At 40.7% G+C, this 14,273-nt stretch overlaps 1 protein-coding gene across 1 annotated transcript in view; it reads right to left on the reverse strand.

Moving 5' to 3' along the window:
• cdh13 (cadherin 13, H-cadherin (heart)) overlaps nt 1-14,273 on the reverse strand; it is a 288,979-nt gene that overhangs the window by 200,648 nt on the left and 74,058 nt on the right. Inside the window, exon 2 of the mRNA XM_070830937.1 lies at nt 10,613-10,733. Within this exon, the coding sequence (XP_070687038.1) occupies nt 10,613-10,733 (121 nt within the window). The remainder of the gene's footprint in view (nt 1-10,612; nt 10,734-14,273) is intronic.

Genomic DNA, 14,273 nt, shown 5'->3' on the forward strand with positions numbered 1-14,273 from the left:
TCAAATCTGCTGGGTATGTAGTTAGGAAACTGTTTGCGAACAAGTTCACCATATGAACCTCAAAGGTGATTAAATGCCAGTGTGATGTGTTCGCTGCCCTCAAGTGGCCAAAAAATAAGCTATTGCAGGTTTTTGGTTTATCACAACTTAGGTGTAGTTTATTTTTATTTATTCATTTATTTATGGAGCAATAAACACAAGTATTCAGAATATCAGACATGTTCCAAAACCATCTAACTGCTTTATTTGGAGGTCAAACCGAAAGTGATCGCATCTCTACTGTTATAATATCTATTTGCACAGGAAAACTATGTATGTGCAGAACTATGGGAAGTATGGCTGATCAAATTGGAACTAGTAATTCGGTCTGTAAAGACTGGATGGTAATTTCACAGTTCACTTTCATTATTCTGTCAAATAAATTTAAAAAGTTTCTATGATTGTCTGAGCACTTGTGTTTCTTGCCCCCTCAGACTTCTTTTGAGCGATGCACCCATGTTCCCAAATGTCAATGACTGACTCTGAGAATAGAAACAATGACAAAAAAAAAAAAGACCAAGTTAAGACCAAAGAGGTTGTCTTTAAGGACAAGCACCCTGGCCTGCAGATGCATCATGCAACTGTAGTGAATTGATAAATTCAGTGTTACATTGTTTATCGAACATTAATCTCGTCATAGTGCATGTATTATCACTCGCCATCGCTCTGTATTTTCATAAGAATAAATCGTCAGTGAAACTCAGTAAAGTTATTAGGCCATGGATATATCATAATGTTATTAAATGATTAATACGTTCTGCTGCATGATATCCCTGAAAATAGTGTATTAAAAAGCCACAGAAGCCCTCAGATGAAGTAACTATTTCTTTAGTTATTCTAGTCTATAATTCTCATGGCGTTTTCTTTTGTCACTGATGATTTGCATTCTGCCGCTGCTTCAGTTTTACGCTCTACTCTCTTTTCCCCTCTTCCATTCACACTCCTCTCTGTTTTACATCAGTCCCTCCCCCCATCCATCCCAGCCCTCCTTATTACCATCTACCAGCAGCCTCCAGTCACAAGCTGACCCATATAAGTTTGACTGTAGCTGTAAGCCAGAAGTCCACCGGGGACCCACATGGTTTCTTTCTTTATCTTGGTTTAGTCCCCAACCACACTATCACCTGTTACAAACAAATACCATGCCCACGGTTGACGTAACGTATATACACAAAGATATGTGTATGTAGAAACACCCAGCTACACACTCTCGTACCAGGTCACACATACACACTTGCATACTCATACTCATACTAGTAATGGCCTTTCCTGTAATTATAGTCATTTGTCAAAAGCACACCTTGATTTATGGTCAAATTAAAAATACACCGGAAAAGAAGCTGCAGGTCCCAGTGACTCTGGCTACACAGGGTGATTAATGCTATGCCATTACAGGCGTGAGAGTGGCATGACCAGGATATGCACTCTGCCATGCAGACAAAAGAGATGGAGAACATCAATCCATGCATCCACAGGCTCCAGTTGGCACAGTGGCTGTAGTAGGTGGGTACTCGGGGTGGCAATGAGTGGAGTTTGAGGGTAGTATAGGGCAGGTTATATGACCAAAATTAGTAAGTAGGGCAGCAAGGTCTGGGAAAGAGCAGTTCTTAACTCATAGTGAAGCTAGACTGTTCATATCCTCACTCCATCTCCATGCAGGGAATCTCCTTTGTTACCGATTTTTGCTTTAGTTAATGCAGATACCAGAGAGAGAGAGAGAGAGAACACATTTGGCTGAGGGCCTGAAACAAAGTGGCATATTACTGAGCAACACCAATAAATAGATGTGTACTCCCTTTGATTCATTTTGCACTGCTACTGTATTTATTGCTTGTTTTTATACCTGTTTTACACCTGTTTTATCTATTATATTGAATGTTTTATTTGTATTCCGTACGGCGACCTTGTGAGCTTTGAAAGGCGCCCTAAAAATAAAATGTATTATTATTATTATTATTATTTATAAAATATGCTCTTCCGCTGCTAACTGGTGATTCTAATGCCTGCATTCCTGCTATTCCTCTTTTACCAGGGAACACTTTATAGATGTCTGTTGAAAATAGTACGTTCTTGAATCCTTAATTTTGAATTCCCGAGTAATTGGGTCTCTCTCTTAATTAAAGAGTTTGGTCTAGACCTGCTCTTTATGTAAAGTGTCTTGAGATAATGCTGTTATGAACTGGCTCTATATAAATAATGATTGATTGACTGATTGATTGAAGTAATAACAAACTCCATGATATTGCAAATGTGGTTGAAGTAATGTGCTGGTTGAACAACATAATGCACTGAGAAGTACAGTGTGTATCTTCACAGCAACAGATACAGTTGAATGAAGTGTAGCGGAGAAAGTAAGAAAATAAATCACAAAACTCATCTTTCATATGCTGCATGATGGAGTACTTGAAAGAGCCTTAAAGTGTGAGTAGTAAGTGTGCATGTTTATGTGTGTGTTTCAAGTTCCTTGAACAACATTTTTATGTGCTCTGAGCAGGAAGGACAGCAAACTTTATCACCTAAACTTAGAAAGCAGCACTGAGTAGGAAAGAAGTGAAAATAAAACAGATGAGAGAGCTGTTCCATTTGTCCAATTTATCTAAAACTACTAGGCTATATCAGAATTCAAGTACTTTTAAATTGCCTCGATGATAAAGTCAGAGGGAACACAAGCGAGAGACAAGAATTGTGCCAGCGAGGAAGTCTTTGGAGCTCAATGCAGTTAATAGGCCTTGGGCCTTGTGCCAGCCCAGAGAGCTCCACGTCCACGAACTGCTGCCGATCACGAAGTAGAAGTCTTACTGCTAACAATGCCAAGCCTGGAGAGGACATTCTCCCTCAGGAGTATTTTTTAAAGTTAAATCTTAAGGAATGCTTAATTAAGGGATGTGAGTGATACTATAGTGAATGCTCAAGGCTGCTATGTTTTTAGGCGTAATCATGTTTGGTGGTAGGATTCTAGAGAAGCCTCACAGAGCCATGGTCTTGCTCTGCAGGATACAGATAAGGTGGCTTTCCTCATTTCTTCTCCACATTTTATTGGCTGTCAGCGTGGTATGCCCTATAGCTTCCCAGTACACCATAAAATCAAATTTCCAGCTAAGGTTTGCATAAATTAACAGAACGTAATGTCTTCTTATGATGGCCTTTTGCAAAAAGCATACTCCTGGCTATAAATGTTCAAGATGAAGTCCAGTTTCTGCACAGTAACAGCACTACTGATATTATAGAGTACCATTATTTCTGACAGCCTGCCAGGTTGGTGACAGCAAACTGCATCAACTTTACTGCCACCTCTGAGAAGGCAGCAGCAAGGCAAGAAACAAACAGCTTGCAAAACTCAGGTGAGCTATAACACCATCTCAAAATCAATACATCTCATTGCTGTATTTCTCTGCGTTGTGGCAGAACCCACTGAGAGAGAGAATGAATAAAATAACTTTTCAGAGCCGGGAACCAAATTTATCCTTCACTAAATGTCATTCTGCACCTGGCCTGCCTAATGCGTTCGACCCTGTGGAGACGTCATTTGGTATTTTGAAATCTAAAAAGATATGGCACTTCTTTTTGAAAAATGGATGAAAGTAAAGCCCAGATTCAAACTCCTTCAATCTAAAGGAATGGGTTTTTCAGAAAAACAGTTCCTTTTCTATGTGTTTACACAATGTTCTCATGGCCAGCGGACTGGTAATCTGGCAAAAAGGGCTTTTTCTCAGTAGGCTGACACACCTCGGGGCTGATCTAATGTTAAATTTAGATTTTTTATTTCATCCCTCCCCTTCTGTCCTCTCTATGTCTAGTGTCAGATGCAATGGCTCGCAGCCAAACATCTGTGGGTGAAGGAGGTCTATCACTGTCTTTGTCAATTGTGCAAAAATTACAGCTGTGTTTGCTGCAGGGGTCGCAACAGTAGCTTCAACATCTATGGCAACAGAAGTACCCACCATTATGATGCAACAGGTGAAAGGAGGTGAGGTGGCTGGCCATGGCCACTGCCAGGCAGAGGAGCAGGAGGAGAAGCAGGTGTGTGACAAGGAAAGTTTAGTAACGGAGAGAGCAGCAGGAGGGTGCAGTTCAAGCGGTAAGCAGAGACTCTCAGGGAAGGTGCAGGGAGCAATAATGCAATAATGACGATGATGAATGATGATTAATTCAATTAATGACGATGATAGACAAGATAACATAATCTGAACAGTATCATAAAGTGACACCATCAGCTAAAGCTAGTGCTCACTCCGTCAGCCCATAATAGTTCACTAAGGCTGTCGAAACTTTGGCTGCCAATTCTAACATTGACTAGCTCACGTTATTGTTGGCTACATAGTGAGTAACATAGGTCCCTATCGTTTCATAAGGAGGGATGAACAAAAAGGCAGTAAAAAAAGGTTACATCTGTAGCTTTACTGTGCTAACATGTATGCCTGTTTATGTTTTAGCATAGTACAGAGGGTTTTTATTTTCAGATATGCACTACTATTATGATATATATGGCATGGATTACTGTTATTACTATCTGTGGGGTAACATAAGCCTACATGTAGCCTAGCTGACTCGAGACCTTTCTCCACCTACAGTATGTTCAAACTGCTTGGTGCTGCTGTCTAGTAAGCTTGCATGTTCATGTGGTAGTCACATGAGTACCAGTGCATGTGCAAGAGCTCCCCAAGCAAACATGAACAGGCTTGATTTAAATGCCCTATCATATACACACATCTGTTACTCCTCTCTGAATATAAATATGAAGCAAAAAAGTCATCTATTATCTGTGTCAACACCCTTACGCAATAGTTATCATTGACATTTGGATACTGGATGAACCGAATAGTTAGTCAGTATCCAATGAAACCAGATGCCACAGCTCCATGTATTAATTTTATGAACAACTATTTGTTCATTACCAGCATGGTACTGTTTAAATTGTACAGCTCGCTGCACATCTTTGTCAGAGAATACCAGCAACTCTAAGTCTGAATTTATAATCATGTTAATACCCCCTCCATCATCTCTAATCATCTCTCCTTCTCTTCGTATGTCTAGTCAAGCCAGGTTGTTGAGGTAGAAGTGAAGGAGAGAGTCAAGAAGGAACAAGAAGCAGTGAACTACTTCGCCTGTCCTGAGCCATGATGCAGGTGTTTTTAAATCACCACCCCAAACAGTGTGCTAAAAACCGATGAAGGTGTTCACCAATAGAGATGGCGCAAGCAGTTGCTGACGTATTGAAGTGAACATCACACTTTGTCTGGTTCATATGTCTGGCATTCAGCGAGGCAACTGACACAAAGATTTTCTTGACTGGAATGTTAAAAGACGACATGCATCAGGAAACAAAAGAGCATGACAAAAGTACAGCAAACAGAAATTGTGCCAAACATTATTTTTTAAACTGCTCAAAACTTGACATTAATAACCTGCTGATAGGGACAGATAGCTGACCGTCCACAGAGATCTGGTCAAAAGGAAGTTTTGGCACATGAACTGGAGGTCATAAGCCTTACTGGAGGGAGGGCCTAAGCTTCAGAGAGGATGGGAATGACACTGCATATACCCTGGAGGACGATAGCCTCGATCAGGCTGGAGCTGATCAGTTTGCGGCTTAAGTATGATGTGTGCTTGAAAGAGCATGTGACATGATTGAGGAGAGCAAAAGATTGCATGGGTCAACAACATGTCCATGTTACTGTCCAAAGCAACTGCGTCATTGATAGTATCCGAAACTTGACGCAGACATCCAGAACGCTGTCCAGAATGTTCAGGAAGTTCTCTGACAAGCTGAACACAAGACAGAACATAACAGCACAAGGCCAGTGCTCAGTCATTTTGAGGTATGTGACGGACATTGTCAACGAGGGGCTTTCTGTCCCATGGACAGTCCTTTGTCAAGTTGCTGACCAAGGTCCTTGAGCATTTGAAGCTGGGCACAAGCCTCTGCATTGGAAATGCCACACATGGGGCTTCAAACGTGCAGAGACAGTACAAAGGCTTCTCTATACTGCTGGCATCACAGTCTGTGTATGTATGGTGCCATGTGTCCTCAATCAGGTGCTGTCTGATAGCATGAAATAGTAATTTAGAGTGAAAGAGATGATCTCCTCAATGACACAGGAGCGTTCATCAGGGAGTCATACTAGAGGATGAACCTGTAGGAGAAGGAGACAGGAGATACAGGCGCATTGCTCCAGTTGGATAGACACGTTGGTGGGCCAAGCATGATGCTCTGAGGAAAACATTTGAATCATTTGGAAAGCATCAAGACGTTCATTGATGTGTTGCCCACGCTGTCAGCCATTCACCACCAACCAATTACTTCAGCCAACAGAAGACAGTGAAAGGAAATGTACACACCAAAGCCAGAGAATACAACAAGAGTCTTCTCAGGTATGAGACAATCCTCACAGCACCTTATTCCTGAGGATATCTTAGTATACGTCGCCACCGGATGGGAAGAATGGGAATCCTCTCTGCACATAGGATGGTCATCTCAAGACATGACGCCCTCAAAGAGATGGCGGGAGATTTTCAAACCCGTGAAGGAAGTTGCTGATGACTTTGTTAAATGGGCAAATGAAAGATTCAAGGAGCATACTGGGGAGGTGGAAGTGGAGGCTGCATTACCACAGAAAATAATAAAAAAGACCCGATGCCATCAGAGTTGGCTCAAGATTAGGGATGGGGATTGATAAGATTTTATTAATACCAGTGCCATTAAGGATTCTTCTCAATTTTCTGTATGGGCAAAAGGCAGGTCTACACAGGATTTCAAGGCAACTGTTCTCAGAGTCTGAACACAGTGCAGAAACAGCGGTCTGTCATCATCTAAAATGGATGAAATAAGAGAATATTTTGTGGCCCGTTTGTGGTCACTGAGACTGTGCTTCGTTAGGATTTGTCTCTGCTTTCTATGTCTGACAATGAGACTTTTACTCTTTGCATTTTAATGAAAGATAGTATACTTACACTTAAATAATTGAAAATGATGTGTCCACTACTAGCAGAAGTTTTTCTTTCACTGTTTCTTGCACTTCTTTTTGCGTGTGGACATTATGTATGGCGGAGCTACCTTTGATCATCAGGGAGTCAGTCAAGAGTGAGTGAGAATACCGTTCAACTTGCAATGGTTGTCCACAGCACTTACTACTTACTACTCTTTGCGGAAGTTTGGGTAAATAGGACATGATGCGTATTTAAGGGGCAGAGGTTGCTGGCACAGTAAAAAAAAAAAAGAGAGAAAGCCTCATGTTGAGTGGGCAGCATAGCATTTAGGGCAAATAAAGAATCACGTTCTTTAAGCATAATAATTTCATAAACTGTAGTACATTTTTCATCTTATTTATTAAACTGCAAAAACTGTATTCTCAATATCAGATCAAATGTCTCTTATACCTGCATTAACTCAATTCCTTGGTTTAAAAAGAAAGAAGCAATTTCCAGGCTTTTCTATTAAGCCTTTCATATTTTCAAATTAATTTCTGCTTTGTTCAGAATGGTTTCCAAATTGAGCAGTAGGCTGTAAGCAATTCCGGTTTAATAGTGTAACACTTCAATCTAGCAGAGCCGAGATATAGAGATTTTAGTTAAAGTGTAATCCCTCGAATCATCGGTTGATACATCAGATATTTGGATGAAAGAGATTTTCCATGACAATTGTTGACAGTTTCTGTAGGAAATTAGGAAGTGGATCAACCTCGAGTGTGCATGAGATAGTTTCAGACTGTTTCAGATTGAAAGAAATCACAAAATAGCATTAGATAAATAGCGAATAGCTGCGTTGGAAGAGGAGTGCACCATTTCCAATGAGGGCCTTGCATCTTCCACATGCCATAAATGAATGAAAACACGCCAGTACAACGGTCTACATATTTCTACTGTTTGAACTGATGAGTCTTCTGGGGTCATGAGGTGAGGCAGAAAGAGACATGTTGTGTATTGCCAATCTTGACCCTGGCCTTATCTATTTTCTTTTACATTTCAATTTTCACATTTATCACTTTTTCATGCAAGGAATGACCAGCAAGGAAGAAGAGACAGAGAGTGGACAGGAGTGGAGCAGAAAGACAGTCAGTCAGTGAGAGGAAATATTAGTAGTAGTGATGGAAGGATAAAGCAGAGCAGGACTAGAACAAGGAATGGGAGAGACAGAGAAAGAGTGAATCTTGGCACACTAAATGTGTGTTTGTTTCCCGGATATGGCCATTAGCCAAGATGGATGTCCTTGAACCCAGGTCTGCGCCAACAGGTATCTCTCACTAACAGACCGCCCCTCTACTGGTAATTACACAGGGAGGTCTACAGCAGGTGGCACGGGGCTGAGCAGAATTTACATAAATCTGCATGTGTCACTGGGCCTGGCTGCAGCCTCTGGCACTCTGTATGAATCACACTCACACTCACCAGACAATTTGTTCAAATTTAACAAAATAGATGGTGGGAATGTAAGACAGTATCAAGGCTCCCTTTGAAATCTATGCACACTGGTGAATGCACTGAAATATTTGTGCTAACAAATGACTTTCCCATTCGCTTTTCTTTGAAATCATACATGCACGTTGCACACCATGTACAAAAACAGACGCACTGACGTGCACATACTGTTGCCTCACTTTGATCGCTGTTATGAAGCTAACACACTTGCCTTTAATCAATCCATTCAAGCAGAAGCATAACACACAAGTTCAATACTTAAATCCTTTGTAGTTTTCTGTTTTTCATTATGACCTTATTGTTTTTTAGCATGCTGTTAAGCTTAAGTAGCTGCAGAGGCAACGTGTCAGTGCAAGTGCTTTGAATCTTTAAAAGACACTTAAAGAAACCATATAGCGTGTCTGTTGTGCAGTTACGTGCAACTATAAATCAACAACATAGTCTACCGTATGCATGCAAGCTTCCATCTACATGTGTGTCTCAGATTTTTCTTTTTTAAGATTCACTATAAGCATGCACATGTAGTATATATTGATGTTTGTACTGTGCGTGTGTGTGTGTGCGTGTGTGTGGGCAGTGCAATGCCTATGCTTCTGCCCATAACTTGTGAGCAGTGGGACCCCCCATGGTGAGAGGTGTTTCTGCTGACAGGAGCATATTCAAGGTAATAGAACCACTCTGTCGTCCCAGAGCAGAGCACTAAAGCAGAACTGAGTTCTGTCTCCTACTACATGCACCACTGAACCTCCAGATGACAAAATGCCTCACTGACTGACCGAATCAAGCACAATAAAGCCGAAGAAGAAGAAAAAGAAGATTGAAGGAGAAAATGCTCAGATTTGTCATATTTGGCGGTCTCGGTAGGAAAGTATGTATTTTTAGTTGGGAAAGCTGTCTGTCAATGGAGTGCCACTTGCAAAAAGTTTGTGCTGTATAAGAACACCCCTACAAGCTCTGCTTGACACTCCAGCCATAAAAGAGGAAAGTGTGTTACTCTTGTGTGTACACAGATATGTCACTGAAGCAGGTAATGATATTCTACCAATGCAGCCTCATAATGTGGAGAGCAACACAGTGGCATTGTGAAATAAATAAAAAAGAAAAAGTGGCTGAATAATGAGAATGGAATGAAAACAAGTCACAATAAATGACAGACTACATTAACAGACTATAAATTATTCCATTTTGATTCACAGATTTTCATTGTATTTCATCATATTGTACAAATAAAAGAACAACAACTCGGTGCAAAAGTGAATGAATTATTGAACAAATGAATTAGTGAAAACTTCCTCAGCTTTGTAGTAAACCTACCGTTAGTTGACTGCACCTTGTCGATCTCTGTGGAGAGACCTGTCGGCAGCCATAATTCACAGCCCCAGAGGAGCAGACCTGCAGACATTATTGCTGATCTCTGTGGATCCTGAGTGGAGCTGTGCAGGTAGGCTTTGCCAGAGGGTCCCACAGGAGCCGACTGGACCAATAACTTACGGCAGCAATATGGAGTTGAGAGTTGAGAGTCTGTGGGGAATCTGTCCAGGCTCTGCAGTTACAAAAGGGTGATGAAGCTGCCTCGTGAGTGGCTCAGAGATTGAACTGAGCCCCTGTGAGATCGACCGCGACACAGTGTGCCCTGAGACCGTCCTCTCAACTCCCCTCTTAAAATCTTTAATGATTTCATTATAAATCTGCTGAGATCAAACACTCATTTCTGTATTAAAAGGAAAATACAACTCAGAGGCTGTTTGGGACTTCTCCAGAAGGCTAAGTCGACTTTAGCGTGGTAACAGGTGTAGTGGGACTGAAAAACTCCAGTAATATAGTCGCAAAGGCAAACACACACAACACATGCACGGGTAACTGAGCAGCCCAAAGCTGTCTTCAGGGTAAGAACAGAAGAACAAAACAAAGGACTATTGTAAATATCATCCAATCAAGGAGAATAATTCATCTGTAGACAAATTATGTTGTTGTTAATTTTGTTGTTGTAGTTCTATCTCCTGTTTGTGATAAGAATTCCCATGAATTCTAATGAATGCCTAGAAAAAAAAAAACCTGTACATGCACACGCACACAAACCATCATCCTGACCCCGCTTTGCTCTGAAAAAGTAATTTTAAATACGTAAGTTTGCTTGTCCTTTGTTTTTTTTACTGACCTTGTATAAGCGCCTGGCCTTTCTGGAAAGGTCCACTGTACGCCACCTGGTAGTGTTTGACCTGGAAGCCAGGTACACAGCCCTCATGGCCTCCATCCTCTTGGCCGCCCACACGGGCAACCTGCAACAAACAGATCAAAGGACAAGTCAGAATAATAAACATGAACACATGGTTTCTGTGCAGATAAACCTGACAGGCACAGGCACGGGGGATAGAATAACTAAATAAATATGTTTCCCTTCTAAAGACCTAATCCTCAATAATCCTAAATAAAAAAAAAAATTAAAAAAAAAGATGAGGCTGTAGCAGACACATGAATATGCAGTGACAAAGGGGGGAAAAAAATCAATACTTTTACAAGCAAAATGTATCTCAACCATTAAAAGAGCAATCCATTTAGCATTACACCTTAATAACATTCTTGGACTCTCAATGGACACTATTTTTATTTTATTTTTTTAGAGAATCAAAATAAAGAGAAGCTGAGGTAATGCTTATTTCATGGATTCTTCACCGTCAAAATCTGGATCTGACATTAACCACAATGCAACTCAACCAATCTGATGCAAAGTTTGGCTGGAGGTTGAATGTGTTACACCAGTGGTGGCTAGCGTTGCCTCAAACAGCCAGCTACAGCCAACTTCGAGCAGAGGTGAGGAGCGGGCTGCGGAGGTTTGGCAATGCAAGCTTTGATTAAAAATAAACATTTTCAATAGCTGCTTTTTGCTTCTTTTCCCTTAACACTATGAGGCGAAGGTCGAAAGTAATATGATTGTTTTACAACCATTTTACAATTCAAATTAAAACAAAGTAACTCCTCAACAGTGTGTTCCTTGACTTTTCATTGACCCATTTTCTCTGCAAATCACATTTATTCAATTCAAAAAACAATATGCAAGAAAAAAAAAAGCACTTTAACCCCTCATGTGAAAAACCTCCATCTTTAAAAAGGTGGATGTTCCCATGGAAACGGACTGAAAAGCACCGTGCCCAAACTAATTCTTGGATAGAGACCAAACATAGTCTAGGAGCAGATACACAGCAGAGCAAAAACAACGCATGTTGTGTGTCGCTATGTGATGCAATAATTCAAAGACATGTGTCTCATGCTGTTTCTGAATGATTGTGGTTTTATAACACTTTGTGCTATGTTTTTTTTGTTGTTGTTTTTTTTAACATTGACCCATTTACAAGCAGGCAGCTGAGCTCTGTGACTTTTAGTCTGTTATTGTAAATAATAATGTAAAGAAATTATTATTACTAACATTATTCAAATTCTACAAATTCATGGGTCTTCCTCCTGTATCTGACATCACATTAGGTTGAAGTGGCAGTGAGGATGACTGCATGCACTGTGGTCGATTCTCAAGATAATTTACAAAGCATTACATTTTCTTCACATGTAAAGCTCACCGTCTGTCAGACTAAGTTCAGGTCAAAGTATTTGCCAAGACGTCAGCCAAGATTTCAGGCAGGAACTTAAGACAGATGGAGTGAATAATTACAATTACATACATGTTGCTATTAAGCTAACTGATGTGATAGCAGTAACGCAAGCAGCTGCAAAGACGCGGAATTTCAGAAAAGCCCCATGACTTGTGCCTCAGGCTCAGCTTGTTTTATTTTATTTAATTAGATAATCTCTATTGTCGGCCAATCAGCAGAGTTACAAACAGTCAGGCTGAATGCACACTGATAACAGTCACTCTTTTAACTCTGGAGCTTTGCACAGGGAGAATCATTTGTCTTTCATTGTGATGATCATCAGGTAAGCAGTAAACGTCATTCATGTCTCAAAGTAATCAACCAGGAATGGGCATGTGCACGCATTTGATTGGCCAGCACAACGCCTTGCTGAATGACATCACGGTGCAGCTGTGCTAAAGTTGAGGCAGGTTCATTGTTTCAGCTGAATGACCCTACTTTATGCTGCTGTGAGCAGGGCCTCATTTTTTAGAATTTTAAATTCTATTGACTGCATGTTACCACACACTGTTCTGTGGTTGGCCTCTCATCGAAGGGCTGGAACTCTTAGGCTGGCAGTCGGTGCAATAATACCATAAATCCATAGCAAAGCATTGAGACACTTTGTGGTTTTGTATCTAATAACCCTTGTGTCTCACCAGAATTTTTGTATTTAGCAAAGTTTAACATGATCTTATCTTGAGTGATAAGTGGCACTGCATCAATCCTGCTTATTAAGAGGCAAGTGGCTCTGCCTCAGCACAAGCATCATGACTGCCAGTCAGTGCTGACTGGAGACATGATATAGAGGCTTCTGAGGAGAGCATTCCCAATAGTGAGGAACCCCACTCATGTTATCAGGGTCAAGAAATAAGTAACCTTGCGCTCTTCATGATTCGGCAATAGTTACTATTTGGTACCATTATACAATATAGAACCACTTTAGATGCAGAAATATGTGTTGAAAAAATGGACAGACATGCTACAGATACAACTGCTCTGAAACAGAGAAGCTGGATGATGATGAGCACACCCAACAAACCCAAATAGCCTATGTAGGAACAGACAATCTGGAAAATTGCTGGGTTATCCACACACAGTAGGTGCTGTAATTAGATATAAGTGGTGCGCATCTGCCAAACTAAGCCATCCGTCGCCAGTGTGAGCCAGTGACATCACACTGGCTCATCTTCATACCTCTCTACCCCTCCTCTAGTAACTCAGAGATATCAAGAGTGACAAGGAAAAAAATAATTGGATTCTGAAATAAGCATTGAGGCATTATTCAGTGAAAGACTTACAGTGAAACAGCACGACGTATCGTTTCCTTCCCGGCGAGAGGAAACATTGTTTTAAGGAATATTACCAAAATAAATATGGGACTCATCAATTACATACATTACCAAATGTTTCTATTCTTGAATCACTTGAAGTGTCTTTTTTGTAAAATGACTGATTCAGTCCAAGACAAAGGAGACTATGACCGAGTAAAACTTTGCAACGGCTCATTTTTGTCATTATATGGTAACTGGCATTATGTCAGTATCACTGAAGTACAGTATATATCTAAAAACAAGTTCACAGCTAAGTAACAACGAGTTGTGGCTATTCACGTCATCTAATGAGGAACTAAGACATATTTTCTACTGTTGATGGGAAAAATCTAGAGATAACATGAAATATGTCATTGGGTTTCACTGAAATGACAGTTATATGGCATGTCATGCAAGTTACAAGACTTTCACACAGCAGCATCTAGGCTCACTATGGAGATCTGTCTGCATGATGAACAAGCTTTGGCAGACGTTCAGCCATAGAGGTCATTACATGTAATGTTCCTGCAAAGTAATCACTGCACCCAGGGGACTTGGTGCTTTTCCTGCAGGTGTCAAAATGGTAATTCAATTCTATCACAAGGCTTCCTGACAAGATGGAATACAATTCTTGTTGGTCCATAAACTCAATCAAGTTGACTAAAGGGCCAGAGGGCTGTTGGCATGACAAGGGTATATGGGACACACGTGCAAACACAGAAAAAAACATTAGCATATGCACACACACACACACACACACACACGGCAATACGTGCACACAAGCAAGAGGATACCTGCAAACACACCAGACATTAAGTACATCCCTCAGCGGGACTTAACAACATGAACACCCATTTTAATGTCCATTAAGGGGAAACTATTA

Source organism: Pempheris klunzingeri, chromosome 5, assembly GCF_042242105.1.
Source record: "Pempheris klunzingeri isolate RE-2024b chromosome 5, fPemKlu1.hap1, whole genome shotgun sequence".
Classification (NCBI taxonomy): domain Eukaryota; kingdom Metazoa; phylum Chordata; class Actinopteri; order Acropomatiformes; family Pempheridae; genus Pempheris; species Pempheris klunzingeri.